The sequence below is a fragment of the Trichoderma evansii genome (genome assembly GCF_050947405.1).
Source record: "Trichoderma evansii strain SZMC 28006 chromosome Unknown GGI43scaffold_5, whole genome shotgun sequence".
In the NCBI taxonomy this organism is placed as follows: Eukaryota; Fungi; Ascomycota; class Sordariomycetes; order Hypocreales; family Hypocreaceae; genus Trichoderma; species Trichoderma evansii.
In genome coordinates, this window is record NW_028145201.1 from 1,249,349 (window position 1) to 1,267,240 (window position 17,892).

The window sequence follows — 17,892 nt, forward strand, 5'->3', positions numbered from 1 at the left end:
TTCAAAGGAATACGGTGCATTGCATTTGACTCATTGTTTTGTCGTAAAATGATACGCATTCAAAGGATCTATGAAAAAAACGCACTAAATTGATAACAATACAATAACAAATCATGCCGAGAACTCAATGCCCTATACAAGGAGGTTCGCCAGGAAGGTGCTTTCAGCGCCAAGGCAGACTTTGTAAATGGTAAATAATTATTGTTTACTTCTGATTTCAATTTTCCCATCTATCACATGCGCTTATAACTACTTCTTATTCGCCTACCCACCTCTGCTCATGGAATCTGCTGAATCGCAGGCCTCTCCGGAGCCTCCTGAGCAACCCCCCGCGCACTCAAATAATATTCAAGAATCCGATACTGATAAGAGATATCGAGCCCTCTTTGAAGCATGCCGAGAAAATGATCATATCCGAGCCTTCCTGGAAACATACCAAGACGACACAACTCTCTGGGACCTCCTCAAAGCCATCCAAAGCGATGAAGATCTTCAGGCCTTAGCGAAGGCATATCGAGATAATAGGCATATCCGAACCACCATCCGCCACCAACCAGCAAGCGAACCAATAGACGAATACGTCACAGAGTTCGAAACTCGCTGCCAGCTTTTTGCGAGATTTCAGGAGTGTGCCAATTCATCCAATTTTTTGGCCGAGAAATATACACTCAATGCGACCGTGTTTGCAATAATGATGGTCGCGCCTATTGCCATCCTCCAAAGAGCGCTCAGTGATCAAAAACATCGCAACGCATTGTTAATCAGCTATTTTGGAATGGTTGAGGACAGTGCAGCTGATATAATCAGTTCTTATACACCAAGCTTGCCGATTATAGTTAGATGGATAAAAAAGAATTCTAAACTGAAGCCTTTTATTACCCACGATAAAGAAGGGAATCCTTTCGCGGAAAGAATGGTATTATATCTGCATCTATATCCCAAGTCTTGCCACTTTTCGCTCATGAATTTACAGTGTCTAGCTCGCGATAATTATTCCTGTGTTTTTACTGGCGTGCGCAATCCAGGAGTGTCGTATATATTCCCCTCCACTCGCAGCTCACCGCATTTCCAGCACTTACTATCGCTACTTTTGACTTTCTGGGGCGAAGGTAGCGAAATGCGATTGTATTTGATGAGGTTTGACGATACCGACTTTCCCAGATGTGTGAAGAACCTTCTCTGTTTAAATCGACAGCTGCAGCACTGGTGGTACGATGGGAGATTCGCGCTGAAGCCTTTAAGAAAAGAAGATGATAAAATTATAGTGCAGTGGTATTGGCTTAAAGATAGCCCTCTTCATCCTAAGCAGCCAATAGCTTTGGGAGACAACTTGTCGAGTTTTGTCGACCCTCATGGCTGGGGAGATGACATCGAAGGAGCTTTTGCTCATCATCAGTCTGGCAGAAAGATCGAAACTGGTCATACTTTTGTCATTCAAGGGTTAATTCCAGAGGATTTACCGGCTTTTGAACTGTTGGAGCTCCAGTGGTATTTCTTGCGAGTGGCGGCTATATCTGGGTGTCACACATCTTGGAAGAAAGAAGCCTGAAGTGTTCCCTCAATGGCCAAATTAGGCAGCTCAGGTCGAAAATCTGAGAAGTAGTAAGAGTTGAGTAAGTTGCCTAGAACTGTGCACCATATTCCACTATCACGCGCCCATCTTGATAATTACAGATTTGCTAACCGCCATTTTTTCTCCAACTATTTTAGGGATTCCTATCTTAGGTAGGATCAAGCATGCATACTTTGTATGATGGGCCAAATGCCTTCAGACAATAAATAGCCAAGTCTCTCGAAATTGACTTAGAATAGTTTTTTAAATCGAAAGGTCATCAACGCTGGGAATTGCGTAAAATTGGCCGTCGCGTACAATCTTTCAGGAACGGCATCTTCTTCGGTGAAACTTGGCTCTTCAAGAGCGTCCATGACCAAGCCCCTCTTGAAAAAGACACCAAAAAGCTCATGTACAGGACGGTGAAAGTAAAGCTGTTGCTACATGTCAGATGCTCACGATGCCTTATTCTTTTTGAGGAGGGCGGGTTGTTATAGTGCTCCAACTTACCTGCGGAGATTCTTGTCCAACGACGAAAACGCCCTTGCAAGGCTCGACGTGTAGGTATTCTTGTATAACTCTGCTAAGAATAACGTCCAGGTCGCCTGTGCGAGGGTTGATTTTTATGTCGAGATTGCGTGACTGGGGAGCAGTGAAGAAGGCGGGATGGAGCAGGGTGGCAACGAAGCTAGAGATTCAGTGACAAAGTTCAGCATAAAAGGAGCTGTCTACTTGGAGAATGATTCGAAAACAAGTTGACGGATATTGGAGGTTAAGACTGAAGTATAATTCACTTACACGCCTTCCTTCTTGAGCAACTTCAGCAGTGCATCTGCGAGGGGTTCAAGAGTGGCGACATCCATAATGGCCATGTTCATGAGGACAATATCGAAACCGCCAATCTGTTTCTCGGCTCGAATCATGGCGGTTAGCGAATATTCCAAGACAATAAATACTTCACACGAAAAGAAAGAAGGCAAGCAAACGAAGACTTCAAAATATCACCTCTGCAGCTTTTTCCACAAGGGGCACAAAGTCATTCGCATCCGTCACATCCAGCTTCCGAAAGGAAATTTTGCCGGCTCTTTCGGCGTTAACATGCTTTTTGGCCTGTTCTAACATGTTGAAAGTGCCATCCGTAGCGATAACACTCGCAGCGCCATTATCTGCGAGCCAGCGCGCACAGAGGCCGTTTCCCGTGGCCAGCTCTAGGGCAGTACAGCCCGGTTTGCTGAGGCTGGGGCCGAGAAGGCGTCTGAGTGAGGGCTCTTGGAGGCGTTTCCAATATTTGTTGCCGTGCTCGCCGATGCCTGAGTCCCAGAGCTCGGCGTTGTTTTCCCATACGGCGAGAGCTTCTTGGCGGAGATGAGGGGCTGACATCGTTAAAGGATAGAGACTCGTTTAATGTGTCCAGACAAGTATTTTCTTTTTCTATCTTTTTTTTTCTACGCTAATGAGAATTTGCAATCCGTAAAGGAGAGAAAAGAAGAACAGACAAAAGTCCATTTCGTGAGCAGTTGGGATACATATAAATGCGGCTGGGCAATACTGAAAGATTTTCACGATGTTGTGTTTTTACCGGGTGAGTCAGTCGGCGATGTAAGACTGCTCATCTTGGCGATATGCACCAATGAGAAGAGACTTGGCGTCTGGATTGAGATTAGGCTGAAGCACTAATGTGATGCAGTTTAAATCTTTTTTTCAACTCTGTCTGCCTAGTAGCATTTTAGTGAGGGTGGTGAGGTGGTGAGGAGAGAGGGGCTCGATTCCGCTATTTGCCGGGGGAGGGGCGTAAGTTGACATGGAAAAGCCAAGGAGAGATGGAAGAAATGCTTTTATACATGTGACAATACGGAAATTATTCTTTCATCGATATTGCCACTATGTTTATAAAATAGAAGACACGATACGAAACACATGTCTCAATCATGAGATCGACTCCACAGTTCCGGCGTCGGCCCTCATTTTCACCTCCGTAACCCGGGATATTGTCTCTCTTAGACCATCCGGAGCCGTATAGTTTAGCATTATAGCATCACAATGTGCTAGAAATAAAATAACAGCATTTTTGGAAAGCAAGATGCATCAGTCGATTATTGATTGTTCAATTCAATCTGCTTATACGGCCAATTCTCTCTTGAGCAGACTCTACCACTTCTGCATGCAGATAAATTCGACAATGGAAGAATCCAAAGAGTGCGAATTGCCATATCGTCGAGAAATACCATTAGACTAACTGGATACTATTAGAGGTCTCAATACTAGCTCTCCCGCAACAAGTCCCCAAATCGTCAACGAGCCCAAGCAGACGCCCAGCCAAGATGTTGAAAAGAAACCTGATGCTGCTCCAAAGGCCCCTGCCGTCGACTATCCAGATGGTGTTAGTTCGATCATCGTCTTTGTCGGTCTCTTTCTTGCTGCTCTTTGCGTTGGTCTGGTACGTTTGTTACCCGCTCCTTGGATCAACTCTCCCGGTCCTTTTTTCCGCATATTTACTTACAAGGATGCATCTTCTTTAGGATCGCACCATCGTTGCCACTGCTATTCCCAAAATCACGAGCGACTTCAATTCTCTTGACGATGTGGGCTGGTATGGCTCGGCATATCTGCTAACAAATTGCTGCTTTCAGCTTTTCTTTGGCAAGCTCTATGCTGAATTCCACATCAAATGGGTTTTTCTTGGTGCGCTTTTCATATTCGAAGTCGGGTCGATTGTATGTGCTACGGCACCGACTTCGGTTGCTTTGATTGTGGGTAGAGCAGTGGCTGGAATAGGAGGTGCTGGAATTGTTTCTGGGGCGCTCATTGTAAGTTCAAAGCCGTGTCTAGCTCTACTGCTTCTACTCTCTCTACTGTTTCTATTCTCTCTACTGTTTCTACCATCGCCTCTTATTGTTTGGCGCCAACTTTATTAACTCGAATGTACTAGATTCTTTCGAGATGCTTGCCGTTACATAAACGCCCGAAATATACAGGTGCCATGGGCGGTTCCGTTGGCATCGCGCAGATCACTTCGCCTACGCTCGGAGGTGTCTTCACGGACAAAGTAACATGGAGTAAGTCATATCTATATTTTCGCGGCATCTCCGCGTCTCAATTCCAGGCTAATCTCCATCGCTTAGGATGGTGCTTCTGGATCAATCTCCCTCTTGGAGCTGTCACCTTTTTAACAGTTCTCTTCCTTGTCAAGATCCCCTCTGATCCCAATCGCAAGTCCAAGGGCACGCTGAAGGGATTCCTTGATCGGTTTGATCTCATCGGCACGCTGGTTCTGATCCCTTGGGTCATCTGTCTCCTACTTGCTCTGCAATGGGGTGGTAGCCAGTATCCTTGGAATTCTTGGAGAATTATCCTTCTTCTCGTCCTCTTTGCCGTTCTTTTCGTGGTCTGGCTGTATATCCAGTATAAGGAGGGTAAAAAGGCCACCTTACCACTACACATCATCAAACAGAGGTCGATGATGGCTGGCATGATGTTCATGTTTTGTTTATTCACGGCCTTCTTTGTCATCAACTACTATGTCCCCATCTGGTTCCAGTCCGTAAAGGGAGTATCCGCGTATAAGTCTGGCATTTACTTCCTCACAATGAGTGCTGGTCTCTCTTTGGCCGTCATAGCCTCGGGCTTTTTGGTGAGCACAGAAAACTATACTCGAGATTGTTCATATCTAACGTTAGCATTTACTAGACAACTCGAATTGGTTACTTTGTTCCCAATATGATCATGTCCACCGTGCTCTCTTCAGTGGGAGCTGGCCTCATTTATACATTTGATCTCAATACGAGCACCGGCTTTTGGTCAGTCATGCCGCTCAGGTGGCCCTTTACCTTGTTTCTAATCTTCTAACCTTTGCTATAGGGTTCCATCTCTAATCATAATGGGAATCGGCATTGGCATCGGCGCCCAGCAGCCTCTCATGGCAGCTCAAACAGTCTTCAAAGGCCCCGAGATTGCTCTATCTACCTCGGCACTTATCTTCACGCAGACTCTTGCAGGCACAATCTTCTTGTCGGTCGCTGAGAATATCTTTCAGAATCAACTCGTCTCGCAGCTTCGGAAGCTGGTTTCTGAGATTGACCCGCACGATATCATCAATATCGGCGCTTCAAGTCTCCGACAGGTTATCGAAGCAAAGTTTCCACAGTCCCTAACTGCAATTTTAACAGCATACAATAATGCTATTCGCCACGTGTTCCTCCTATCGGTCATATTTGCTTGTCTTAATGCGATTCCTGATGCCTTTATGGAATGGGTGAGCCCAGTAAAGAGAGGAAAGGCTGGAGCACAAACACAAGCAGCACCAGCACAAGCGGCAAACGAAAAGCCAAAAGAAAAAGTAGAAGGCGATGCTCCCGATATTAAACCGATGAAAAGAAATCTCTAGCCTGAAATGCACCATCTGAGGCTGCAAATATGTAAACAAGAGCCAATATCGGAGAAGAGAATAGTGGGGTAAAAAGATATTTAGGAGAATGGTAGCAAAAGCAACATAGTGATGACCCAATCACCGTAGAGTACTGAAATTAATATAGAAGCAATAATTCCATACAATAACTAAATTTCTATTAATATCCTAATATCCGTTCCTAAATTTGTAGGTTTGCTATCATTGTTATCCGATGCTAGGGTAGCTCGGGTAGCGGTGGCGATTACGTTCAGTGTAGGTATGTAGTTTCGATTTAAGATTCCCTCTGCTCTGTGTTAGAATCCACCTCCACGCGAGGGTAGCAAACTGGGAACCGGTTCCACTGCAATCTCACAAACAAGTATCAGTAGAAATAGATGTCATATTCTGCGTAAAGCCTGTATAATTGTTCCCGAAGCATCAGCGTATTTCTCCAGATGCTCGCGATGCCTCCGCCGACATGGAGCTGGCACCCCCACTCTCCGATGTCGCCTCCAACAATACCTGTCAATCTCATGTCAATCGTCGCAATCAGCGAATCATCTCCGCAGTGGCTAACAACCGCCATCCGCCATCCGCCATCCCCATCCTGGGGAAGCGGGTCGCTATGGAGCGATTCTTATCGCACTAATAGCTGTGACGCGATCGCCTATGAACGCTATCGCAATATGTCGGTCTGTCCGGGGGTCGGTCGACTGATAACAGCTTCGATCTGTCAATGTTCGATTATCTCGACGTTTTGAACGATACCCTCCTTTTTTCTTGATGATTAGTGATATTACTTAGTTTATCATCACTAAAAAAGCAGGCGACAGCTCAAAACCTCCATATATGTTTGGCTTGATGTAGTGGCTGTACGATTGAGCTTAGATACCTTATCTACAACAGCATCTGACAAACATGGCGGACTCGGCTTCTCCCATCAAGAATCTTCCCAACGAAGTATGAATGCCAAATAGATAAACAGTCATATTAAGACTTGAGTAACTAACAACTACGTCATCACTACAGCTTCTAGCCAGTATACTGGGCGAATTCAACACCAAAGAGCTTCTCCCAGTCGTCACCGTCAGTCACCGCTTCTGCTCTATAGCTACCAAGATCCTACACCGACGACTTGTTGCGTCGCCGTCGCGATCAAACCATGGGGTGATCCTCGAATGTTACCACCCAAGTGCCAAAATATCCACGCCCTACCTGCGCTGTCAATATCTCGGCAACGCCACCTGCGATGGTCCCTCCATCAACGAGCGGGACCCCAGCTTTGTGGGCCTGCGTAGAATATACTCGTGCTTTCGGCCGGTTGTAATGGAAACCAACAGGCGCAGGAGATTCCGCTATGGGTGGTCTGTAGAAACGATGGGAGGTAGCACGCAGCTACAGATTGCTGCTGACGACGAAGAGGTAGAGGATACGGCACACCAAGAAGTCTACCTTGATGAAGGGGAGCGCTTCTCTCAACTGTGCGCGGTGGCGAATGTCGTTATTCACGGCTCTCGACCGGGCCTCTTCACGCGGCACGTCAATTTCAGCGACGGCGTCATTCGCGTGTTCAGAGAGTGGCTGGCCAGCATGCTTCCCGGCCACTCATCTTCCCATGCTGAATTTGGGGCATCTTCGTCATCGTCCCCCGCCACAGAAGCATCCATCTCGGCGGCTGGTTTGTTTTCATCAGACGATAGCCGCGTCTTGTGGGTCGACAGAACAAAGAACGTTGGGATCAGATTCAGGGTGACGCCAGGGCCTGAGGCAAGGGGAACGATCTGGGAAGATGAGCCACCCATGTTTTACAATCTAACTTACGAAGGTTGGTAGCAGTGTTCTTATGAAATCCACCTGCGGCTTGATACTGTATGCTGACTTTGAGCGATGAAATAGAGTTGATTGTACGGACGAGCACATTGCTGCTGGCTATGGATGAAGCGGATGTGCAGCATGTGGCGCACTCTGGAAAAGATGTTATTATTGCTCCTTTTACGATCTTTTGAGTGAGAAGTTTTATTGGATACGGCGTTGCAAGGTGTTGGTATAGGATGCATTTTGCTTTACTTTGGGCTGGCCGACAATCGCTTGCTGATTGATACATGATCTCGTCGTGGTAGCCAATACAAAACAATGTGAGCCACAAAAAAAAAGATGAACAAATCTTCACAGGGATGAAAGTAAACAAATTTTAAACGGCGACCTATTGTCGACATGTCTTAGTATCTCTTGCCAGACATCTCAGATGCAAAGCTGAATGTCTAAGGGCGGTACATTGTCTTGGAGCTTGGAAGGCCAGAAAAAAAGCCAGCGTCGCGATATCTGATACGATCGTTGCTATGGAGGATCGCTATTATTATGAAGATTAAGAAAAAAGGATTTCTTGGTATCAATTTGTTACTGTTGAACAAATAATTGAATTCTTGCATAATTAAGCCACAATAATTATAGGATTTTATAGTTCTCGACTAATAGCAGACACACACCACGTCAACCCCCGCGAGAGCGCATCATTGCTTCCGGTAGAGTGCATAAAACGCGATGAAAGTTACTGTGAGCACGAAATCACAACAAAACAAACATAAAACATAACAGTGAAAGAGTTGTGGGAGTATAGCTCTAAGAGGAGGGTGGGCAGAGATATCTGGCGGCAAGGGGCGTTTTGCTGTCTGCAAGGTACAAAGTGGGATTCAGACGCGGCAGTCCGTGCTCTTCAAGAAACCTCGTATGGCTGATGTGGCGAGTACGATGGGTACGTAATGAGATGTTTTCTAAGAAAGGAAAAGAAAGAAAAAGAAGAAAGGAAAACAAAGTGCTGGTAATAGTAATCCTTCGTAGTGCTCTCATTGGGCAGAGAAACATATACGTAAAAGATCTTGTTAGCCAAGTTGTTGATCTGGCGGTGACGAAGCTGAGCCTCTCTGCATGTTTCACGAAAGCCACTAAAAGAGGACGAATGAGAGAATTTTGAATCAAAAGAGAGGCTTGGGAGTGGAGAATGTATTCCAAAATCTGCCATGAGCCAGTAAATCTCTGCTGCATTATCCCAGCTTTTGGAATTGCGCTGCTGGAAGGGGTTACACGGCATATTCACCGAGATGTGATATTGGCGATGGGCGGGTGATGGTGTAAGGTTGCGATGCATTAGCTTGGAAGCTAAGATGCTCAGGTGGACTACTTTTTGCTTCTTTAACTAGGTGCATAGGCTGGGAATTTTTCTCTTCTTCTCTGTTGCATCTTGTGTACTTGATGTTTTCGTGCCGGCGGTGGAAACCCTCATGTCCTACAGGTTAGTACTTGAAGTATTTCCCTAGCAACCCTACCGAGATACATGTATCTATGTGCAACATTATTGTTGATATAACGCCAATATTCCAAATCAGAGGGCGCTTAAAGAGTGCCCCGTGCTTTATACTTGCATCAACTCGGTCGCCGATTGGTGCTGGAGTTGAGAGCGGCCGCCAATGCTGATATGCAGCATCCTAGATTCACTAATGGGGCCGATCTGAGAGTATCCGCGTGGCAAAGGAAAGGGTGTAGTGGCAGCTGAAGTGCTTTGAGGACCCCAAAAGGCAAGGCAAAGATTTCAATTGCTATCTATTACTCGTACTTTTCCCATAGTGGACATCAATATGAGCCAATTTGTGTTGGGCTCTTATCTAGGGCTGGTGCTCTGAACCTAGTCCATATGCAAGCCACACAACAATACAAACTTCACTACGCAATCGGTGAGAAGCGGGATGCATCTGCCAAGGAACAGCTGGGTTCTCGGCAATTCTATGACTCAAGATAATGGCCAAGAAAGATGGAAGAAGACGGCAACCAGGGTACGAGGGCTCCGAAGCTACCCGACTTTAATCTACAGCAATCAAAACTGGTAGGCATCATGAAAGGCAGATACGAAGTACGTAGGATTTGTTTGAACAAAGGATAACGAAAGCAATATTGAGTATACTACTCCTATTCTTTCAGCATGTACACACGCCTCCTTTTTTATTCTGTTCCTCTCGTAAGATCCATGGACTTCAATATGAAGCCCAGAGGTTTTCTTTCTCCCAAGTCCCCTGCACCCATATACGTGTACCACGCCTTCTTCCATGAAGCAATATTTATACGGATCACAGGCATCTTTACTGATTTTACATTAATCTAAATCCTTGGCAGAGATTGTTTAAGAGCTGCCCTGGTAGCACGGGTGCATCGTTTTTGGTACAGTACAAGCCAGATCAGGTTGTTATGTCTCGAGTACGAAGCAACAACTTGGGCATGGCCAAGTTTCCCGCCGCCCCCATAATAGCTGCCAACCTCTCGGGCTCCAGAGCCGCTGCTCCCCTAAACGCCCCCTGGCCTCCCTAAAAAGCCCCCAAAAGGCCCCTACCGGAAGACTCCACTGTTCAGCCCGCGCACCAAATCACAGCAGATGCTAGTACACATCGGGCCGTAGCTTCAGGTACTAGTACTTCCTGACCAAGCTTAAGGTCCAAAGCTCGCAGCTCGACCCTGGTCCCAGCTTCAGCCTCTTTCATCCATCCCTCCAGATCTGGTCCTCGTACCAGCGTCTCCATCCCCATCGACTGTTCGCGGTGCGAGTGTTACTTACCTGCTAACCTGTCTCTCTGTAGACTGCGCCTCCGAAAAATATGTCTCACCAATCTTTCCCTGTCCCGAGCCTAAGACACAGGGAGGGGAAAAGAGAAGAAAGATATAGGGTATCTTCAACTGGGTCTGATCTGCCTCAAAGATCGACTCCCCTTTCTCTGCCTCCCTGTGGCAAACGTTGTTGTTATTATTCTTTCCTGCAGAAACTGAAACGCCCTGCCATGATGCGGCCCCGTTCAGCCCAGCCATGAGATCGACATCGCGGCATCCAAGAGCACGACGTACTTCGTCCCGAACGTGCAAGTAGATCCACGTCTGTTCAGTGAGGGAGCAGCACATGCAAGGTCCAACCATGAGGCCATTGGTCAACGCGTCTGGCCCGCAGTTATAAGCGGTGCTGCTAAGGATTAGGGCCGACCGTCGTCGTTATGGTGTATGCTGGCCGTGCTCAGCTTTTACCCTGTCCAAGGACAGCCACAGCCGCTATGATCTGTGCGCTTTTGAGGTTCCGGGGATGCTGAGCCAGGTTCCGGCTAACAAATGATGACTGCAGCGTTAGCACCTATTCTGTTGCCATTTCACCGGCAGTTACGATTAGCATCACTCTAGAGAGCGAGCGAATCTGTGGCTATCAAGGGCTTCATCCCTTCTCTCAAGCTTAATGCTTTTCCCAACCTATGCCATCATTTGTTGTGTCTCTTCTCTTGTCTTATGATGCCCTCCCGTCATCTCCCATCACCTCGCGGTACTTCTCTATTCGTATGCGTATGCCAGATCCACAGACCACCAAACTAGGCCCATGCAAGGCAGCCTCACCGAGCGGTGGGTGGCTTTGTGCCATCACGCTCTCCCCCTGCCTCCACTTCCGACTGGCCACCCACTTATTTCTGTTCGCGTTTAGAGCGTACATCTATTATACAAGTAGTGACACCAGAGCCGTGTTCTCGGGGCTGTCAAGACCCGATGTCGTATGGAGTCCCCTTCTCTTGCATCACCATATAGATATACACTCGTTTTACCCAAAGAAACACATCCAAGGCAATCCTGCCAGTCCAGCACAGAGTAGATGAGCTGGTATCTCATCCAACCACGACGCTCACTTACAACTACCAACAGACATTCTGAAATACAACAATAGTTCGGTGAACTCGCCAAATAAACAAAGTCATTCACGATGGAGCGAGGCAGTACCAAATCTAGTAGCTCCTTGAGGCGGCCGCCTTCCGTTCATTCTCTCCGATCTGCGCTCAAGACTCTCGACTTACCATCTATGCCACCTTCTGTACCATTACCACCTCTGCCTACATCTCCTTCGTCTATAAGATCCACAAAATCTATAAAATCTACGAAATCGCGATCAACAACTATCAGAGGAAGTCCTAGACCTATGACAGGCTCGACCAAAAAACCTTCACTTACTTCGATATCCTGGCGCCCTTATAAGCCAATCAAATACGGAAGCGGAAGATTTTCTCACGTTGAACTGGTGCCTCAGCCGAGCGATGATCCGCAAGATCCGCTGGTAAGTCATCCAAATCTACCGTTACCGGGACCCGACGTCTCATACATCGGTTTGCTAGAACTGGCCTCAATGGAAGAAAGAACTGAACTTGGCATCGCTGCTCTTCATGGCCAGTTTAATAGGCGCAATGAAAACTGCCCTTATTGCAAGCAATGAAGTTGTGGCTGTCCGTTATAACGTTTCTTATACCTGGGTCGCCGCTTTGACGGCTGTACCCTTGATGGTTTCAGCCCTCACTGGTTTTATCAACTCGGTTGTCGCGAAATTAATAGGAAAGCGACCAGTATATCTGGCTTCAACGATCTTAATCTTTGCTGGGTGCCTCTGGAATATGACGGCTGATTCTAGCTACGGTTCCTGTATGGGCGCCAGAGTATTACAAGGAGTGGGCTGGGGTGCTTTCGACACTTTACTCCTGGAGAGCATTCAGGATACCTTCTATGTAAGTCCACTTCAACTCAAACTATGCCACTGTTTCCCATGAAATCATTTACTTATCATAACGGGAATAGGAACATGAGAGAAATATTCGTACGACTCTATATAGTATCGTTACAATTACGGCGACATGGGCATCCCCGCTTGTGGGTGGCGTCGTCTCTTATCAAGTCGGATCTTTTACTGCTCAATATCGTATAATAACCGCATTTTTCGCTATTGCCATTCCATTAATGGCTCTCACCACGCCTGAGACAGCATTTGACCGTTCTCGAGCAGCTATTGCAACAACTCCCATATTCATCTACACATTTCCCTGGGAACCTCAACCAGTCCAACTTGAGCTTAGCAAAGACTCTGTTCTCGACTACGTTAGGGAGATGAGACCGTGGTCGTATGATGGCGAAAAAAACATTTCAATCTCCATCCAATCACCACGAGCCCTCGCTGCTCCCACTACCACTCTTGTTTTTATTATTACCGCACTACCTCATTGTATTTTCTGGGGCTTAATTGCTTCCATTTCTCTTTTACTCTCATCATCACCTATTAACCTTCACCCCAGCAGTATTGGGACTCTCTTAACTGGGCCTTGGCTACTTACAATCTCCGTCGTTGCCGGTATCTGTTACTACCGATCGACAAACCAGAAGTTTTGTTCATGCGCTAGTAGCCTCACTATAGCTGGCGGCACGCTTCTGGCTCTCATTGGTATGATTTCATTTGGTCTGGGTGTGAATAGCTTCATGACTTGGCCTACATCACCATCTGACCAGGGCCACTCAATATTTTTTGAGCCCGAAGCAGCTCAGGAGCTCAATCTCCCCGTTTTATCACTCCAACTTGGGCTTCTCGCAGCTGGAGCTTATGCTCTAGAGTCTACTGCGCGCCCCCTCCTGGCTCGATCTGCATCCTTCACGGCCTCTAGCATGGCCACGTCGCAGCGAAGCATAGGTGATATGCACTCGTGGGTTGTCATTCTACGTAATCTCGTCGCTGGCGCCTTCGTCTTGGCTGTGCCTCATATCATTGGCAAGACAGGAGGGCTTAAATCCCTCATCATTGGTCTGAGTGTCATCCAAGTTGCCATTACAGTATCCATCCTCTTGCTGTGGCATTTTTGTGAGAAGACTATTTGGAAGATAGATGGCAAAGTGATGGGACTTGTCAACTTGCGGATGCCCCATCCCGAAGAAAGCTTTTTCGATATTGACTAAATCGTCGCCAAGGCTTTCGTGTATAAACAGAATCTCATAACGAGATTCATGTCACAAAGAAGAAAAAAAGCAAAAGCAACAAAAACAATATGTACAACAGTTATCATCAGCTAGTCACCTAAATGGATGAACAGCAAATAAAAAAAAGGATGAATGGGTCAAGGAAAAGGAATATACACGCCAGCTGCATTACAAGGACAAATTCAAACCAAAAGAAGAAAAAAAATTAAAATTCATCATTATTTATTATCATTTTGGATTCCTTTACCTTTTCCTCTTTATACATACCCGAATCTTTGTTAGTTGCGGAGTTTGCTGTTTTCCATCTTCATTCTTAGCCCTGGGTTACTTCTAGGATTTGTCTTATTTTTTCTTTCTTACTTTCTTTATCTATACGCCTTCATGATATCTGAGATATGAAACACGCAGTGTATGAATTTGGGGTTATGGGAAGGGAAACGGGCATGAAGAAATGAATCACGGTCGGTTGGTAAATGGAGCAAAAAAGGATCATGGGCTTCTTTGTCATATTAGGTGAGCGACAGATAGCTGTCCATTTCTAATTTCGACCACTTGATTTATTCTTTTTTGGAAATTGTAAACTATGTGCCTGATAATGCTACACGCCCAACGGTCACAAGTGTATCAAAGATGAGACAAATAGAATTGGGAATGTCCGCCTCTGAAAAGCTATCAATATGCTCATAGTATATGGTGTATAAGGTATACGCTTCCATGAACCTCCAATGAGAGGCAATCTCTATCGCGATCCGTCATTCAAACGACATATTCGTACCAATTCCCTAGTAAGCTCTCATTAAAATCGTCGCATCCATAGACTAGATGGCGCATATGCATAAAACACTGATCCCTTGCCCATTATCGCTTACTAAATCCATATCCATATTCTTGCATGAATTGTAAAAAGAAGAAAAAAACAGAGAAGAATAATGACAAAGAGGGCTGAAAGATGTTTCTGGTACTTGACCTTCTTTAGTCTATCCGCTCAGTTCTTATAAACTATTCGTCATCTTGACTTCCGAATTGGCTACCCGCTGTAGCTCAACATCACTTCTCATAGTCTCGGAATCATCGTCGTCAAGAGAGGAGTCACATCGTCCTTGTGGACCGGTAATTCGCTCTGTCATCGTAAGATTATTTGTTTTCTTGCGGTCGGTGACTGGGCCTTTGCCATTGAGCGTCTCCAAGGCCCATGCCTTTAGCCCATGCCAGCTGGTAACGAAGAAAATGATTCCGTTCCATAATCCTTGTAGCGGCAAGACTGCTGCCGTTGCGACATGGAACTCATACGGAGATCCTCCATCAAGCCAGCCATGAATACGATTCAGGCTGCTAGGTATCCATGTTACCAGCACGCTCACCGCGAATAAGAAACTTGTTCGCAGATATGCTCTCTTGATGGGATCGCTGATATGAAATTTGCTACCAATATCTTGGACAGCCGAAATAAAGCGACGAAACAGTGAAGGTCGAGGAGTAGTTTCTTGTGGCGCAGAGGTTGTGACTGAAGAATAAAACTGGTTATCGACGGCAGGCAAAATTTCAGGCTCTGAGTTGTCAAAGGCAACACGAGCCGTATTTGGGTGGACACGAGCAGGTTGGGGCTCTGTAGGCATAGCGTTAGCAGGAGTATGCGTTACTTGAACTTCGGTAGTAACGGTGCCGTAAAAGCCATTTTCTGCCTGGCCCTGTAGTTCACAACAGCGTTAGCTCAACAAACTCGTGTATTTGGCAAATAGGACAAACGTACGGCATCAGCTTCCTTTTCTTTATCTCGATTCCTCGAAGTGGAAAAGCTGCGCAGGCGATTTCTCATACGGAAAACGTGCCATCCAACCAAGAAGTAACAGAGTATCGAGCCGACGATACATATCCATATCAACATGTAGTATGTGTAAATCCGAATAAAGTCCCATTCGCGGTCAACCCAACACCAGATCTATTTAGTGACAGACCATAATCAGCTTAACAGGACTATCAAAATGAAATAAGAGATTGCTCACCGTAGCTCCACCATATACGAGCCCACGCGGGCTTCTAAGAAGAAGGAGAGTAAGGGCAATGACGAAAGGCCCTCCGTAGCAGATCAAGCAGTAGATCCACCAGCGTTTACGGAAAGAATCGGGGTTTGTGTGGAAGTAGAAGACAAGAAAGACGTTGACAGCCATTGCCAAAGACCACCAAGGATCGGATTGCATGAACCTAGTCAGGAAATTCTATGGTTAGCCCTTTGCCGTTCATTTGGTGTATTCTACTTTCAGTTTTCGTTCCAACCATCATTCTTGTTAGAGATCTCCCTTCTCTGCAAGTTACAAAAAAGAATCAAGATTACTCACATCTCAAACATGAAGCTCTGGGCCTGGCATAAAGCTGATGCACGTCCAGCGTTCATGCCGTCGAAGGCGATTATGCTTCCAATACTGGCTCCGATATTTGACACACTGGCAAAGACAATGAATGTGTTCTGCACGTTTCGTACGCGCCGCACCAGCCCGTAAGCAATGAAAATGAGCATAACTGAAACCAGGCTGAGAGTGCCACCAATACGCTCTACAATGACGAGCGTTCTGATTTGATGATGGTTCAGCTGCTCATCGTCCACCGACAAGTCTGAAGTTGTGTGCAAATCCATGGTCACTCAAGCGAATATCTCAAGTTTATCGAAACAGCGGCATGGAAGATGGATAGCGGGTGCTGCGACGTGCAGGAATAGTCGAGAGACTATGTGGAGGAGGTGGATGCTAGGAAGAGGAAGAGGGTGGAGAGAAAAGAAAGGTAGAAAAGGCGATTGATAGAAGAGGTTTTTTTTCTTTCAGAAAATAGAGAATGATAGAAGTTTTAATCTCTAGGCCAAGGCGGAAAGAGGTCGGAGCGAAAGCTGCCAGCTGGTGAAGGCCGTCAAAGAAAACTGCCGGAAAGAGCTGCTAGAGGGGCACAAAGAGCTGAAGCAGGGCAGAGGCCTCTTTTCTTCATTGATATCGTCGTCTTCGTTTTTCAGAAGAGGGGAAATGTTCTCTTCTCGTCTCATCCCTTGTCCCCAAAACGAGCTGTATTGCTGGGCAAAAGAGGGCTAGCCGACACCGAAAGACTTTGGCCTCACTTAGAGACAGCCTGATCCTGAGACCAAGCTCCAAGACCGAGCCTAAACCTGGATCTCCTTGGCGCTTCTGCTCTGCAAAACAGCTTCAGGGCACCATTAATATCAGTCGGACGATGTGTGCTGCAGCTCGCAGTGGACGCACAAAAGAGCGATAGGACCTGCATGTGCTACAGCAGCTGCACGCGGCCGATGCGGTTGGAGGAAGCTCGGCGTTATTCCAGTTTTGAATCAATTGTCTCGCTCTAGGTGGCCGTGGTTGGCTGGACTATGGTCCAACGGCTTTCTCTTCTCTCTGATCGGGGTATCTTTTTCGTTTAGACTTGCGTTGGCGTTTTTGGACTGTACGCACGACTGCTAGTTAGTCTAATAGGCCCTTTCGTGTCATTGTCCACGATAAGAACAGATCAAGGCCAAAAAAAGCAACGAGGATGATATCGTATAGCTCAAAGCCGCATTTCGTAGACCAGGCCGGATATATGATGGAATTGTGATATCCCTTGTGTCACTTCTTGCCACGGCGCGGCAGAGCAAGTAAGCAGACGAGCGTGGCTTCAACCTTCAGATCTATGTCGACGGAGGCCAGTCTGACTAACCTTAGCGGTCCGGTAGCCGGCAATGAGACACAGTTGAGTCGATAGTCTGATTATCTATTGTTGATCATTTAGTTCTTTGCTGGCACGGCTGCCCCTCATGCCAGGTGCGTCATCGCCCAGGCATCGTGAGCAAGAGCCATCATCCAGCAGTAGCCTCCCACTTTCCTCCCACTTTGCGGGTCACCCTGTTTTTTGCCCACCACCAGTGATTTGCTGGTAAAGCCTGTGTAATAAAGTTATACCGCGATTGGTCTCACCAACACTCCATTCAACGGCGAGACTCTATCTTTTTTTGCTTTACCGAGGCATTTCGCAAGTATTACTCTAACACCGCGTGGCAAGATCTACAAACTTAGCCCCAGCCATTGATGCCAAGCATCACCATTGTCGACACACTCCAGAGTCAGAATCTTCACAGAAACCAACCTTGTCATTTTTTCAATAGCAAATCTCTCCTCCACAA

General features: G+C 46.5%; 6 protein-coding genes across 6 annotated transcripts; 4 read left to right on the forward strand and 2 right to left on the reverse strand.

Annotated features, from left to right (window-relative positions):
• Nucleotides 1-280: 280 nt before the first annotated feature.
• Nucleotides 281-1,549, forward strand: GGI43DRAFT_381948 (uncharacterized protein; the record flags this gene model as incomplete). The annotated part of the gene is made up of 1 exon (XM_083203192.1): nucleotides 281-1,549. The coding sequence occupies one exon, from the start codon at nucleotides 281-283 to the stop codon at nucleotides 1,547-1,549; it is 1,269 nt and encodes a 422-aa protein (XP_083062807.1).
• Nucleotides 1,550-1,752: 203 nt separating this feature from the next.
• Nucleotides 1,753-3,282, reverse strand: GGI43DRAFT_315394 (class I SAM-dependent methyltransferase). Its single transcript, XM_083201760.1, has 4 exons — nucleotides 2,558-3,282; nucleotides 2,351-2,454; nucleotides 2,063-2,249; nucleotides 1,753-1,986 (listed from the first exon to the last, which is right to left on the reverse strand). The coding sequence occupies exons 1-4, from the start codon at nucleotides 2,930-2,932 to the stop codon at nucleotides 1,804-1,806; spliced, it is 849 nt and encodes a 282-aa protein (XP_083062808.1). The 5' UTR covers nucleotides 2,933-3,282; the 3' UTR covers nucleotides 1,753-1,803.
• A 60-nt stretch (nucleotides 3,283-3,342) lies between these two features.
• GGI43DRAFT_400005 (MDR family MFS transporter) lies at nucleotides 3,343-6,162 on the forward strand. Its single transcript, XM_083205407.1, has 7 exons — nucleotides 3,343-3,748; nucleotides 3,803-3,989; nucleotides 4,072-4,359; nucleotides 4,482-4,608; nucleotides 4,675-5,183; nucleotides 5,240-5,349; nucleotides 5,411-6,162. Exons 1-7 carry the CDS (start codon nucleotides 3,633-3,635, stop codon nucleotides 5,934-5,936), a joined length of 1,863 nt encoding a protein of 620 aa, XP_083062809.1. The 5' UTR covers nucleotides 3,343-3,632; the 3' UTR covers nucleotides 5,937-6,162.
• Nucleotides 6,163-6,361: 199 nt separating this feature from the next.
• Nucleotides 6,362-8,389, forward strand: GGI43DRAFT_400007 (uncharacterized protein). Its single transcript, XM_083205408.1, has 3 exons — nucleotides 6,362-6,899; nucleotides 6,969-7,764; nucleotides 7,836-8,389. The coding sequence occupies exons 1-3, from the start codon at nucleotides 6,858-6,860 to the stop codon at nucleotides 7,943-7,945; spliced, it is 948 nt and encodes a 315-aa protein (XP_083062810.1). The 5' UTR covers nucleotides 6,362-6,857; the 3' UTR covers nucleotides 7,946-8,389.
• A 3,191-nt stretch (nucleotides 8,390-11,580) lies between these two features.
• Nucleotides 11,581-14,222, forward strand: GGI43DRAFT_315491 (major facilitator superfamily domain-containing protein). Its single transcript, XM_083201762.1, has 3 exons — nucleotides 11,581-12,060; nucleotides 12,119-12,502; nucleotides 12,573-14,222. Exons 1-3 carry the CDS (start codon nucleotides 11,713-11,715, stop codon nucleotides 13,713-13,715), a joined length of 1,875 nt encoding a protein of 624 aa, XP_083062811.1. The 5' UTR covers nucleotides 11,581-11,712; the 3' UTR covers nucleotides 13,716-14,222.
• Nucleotides 14,222-16,600, reverse strand: GGI43DRAFT_315594 (uncharacterized protein). Its single transcript, XM_083201763.1, has 4 exons — nucleotides 16,073-16,600; nucleotides 15,740-15,938; nucleotides 15,487-15,675; nucleotides 14,222-15,424 (listed from the first exon to the last, which is right to left on the reverse strand). The coding sequence occupies exons 1-4, from the start codon at nucleotides 16,366-16,368 to the stop codon at nucleotides 14,729-14,731; spliced, it is 1,380 nt and encodes a 459-aa protein (XP_083062812.1). The 5' UTR covers nucleotides 16,369-16,600; the 3' UTR covers nucleotides 14,222-14,728.
• Between the last annotated feature and the right edge of the window lie 1,292 nt (nucleotides 16,601-17,892).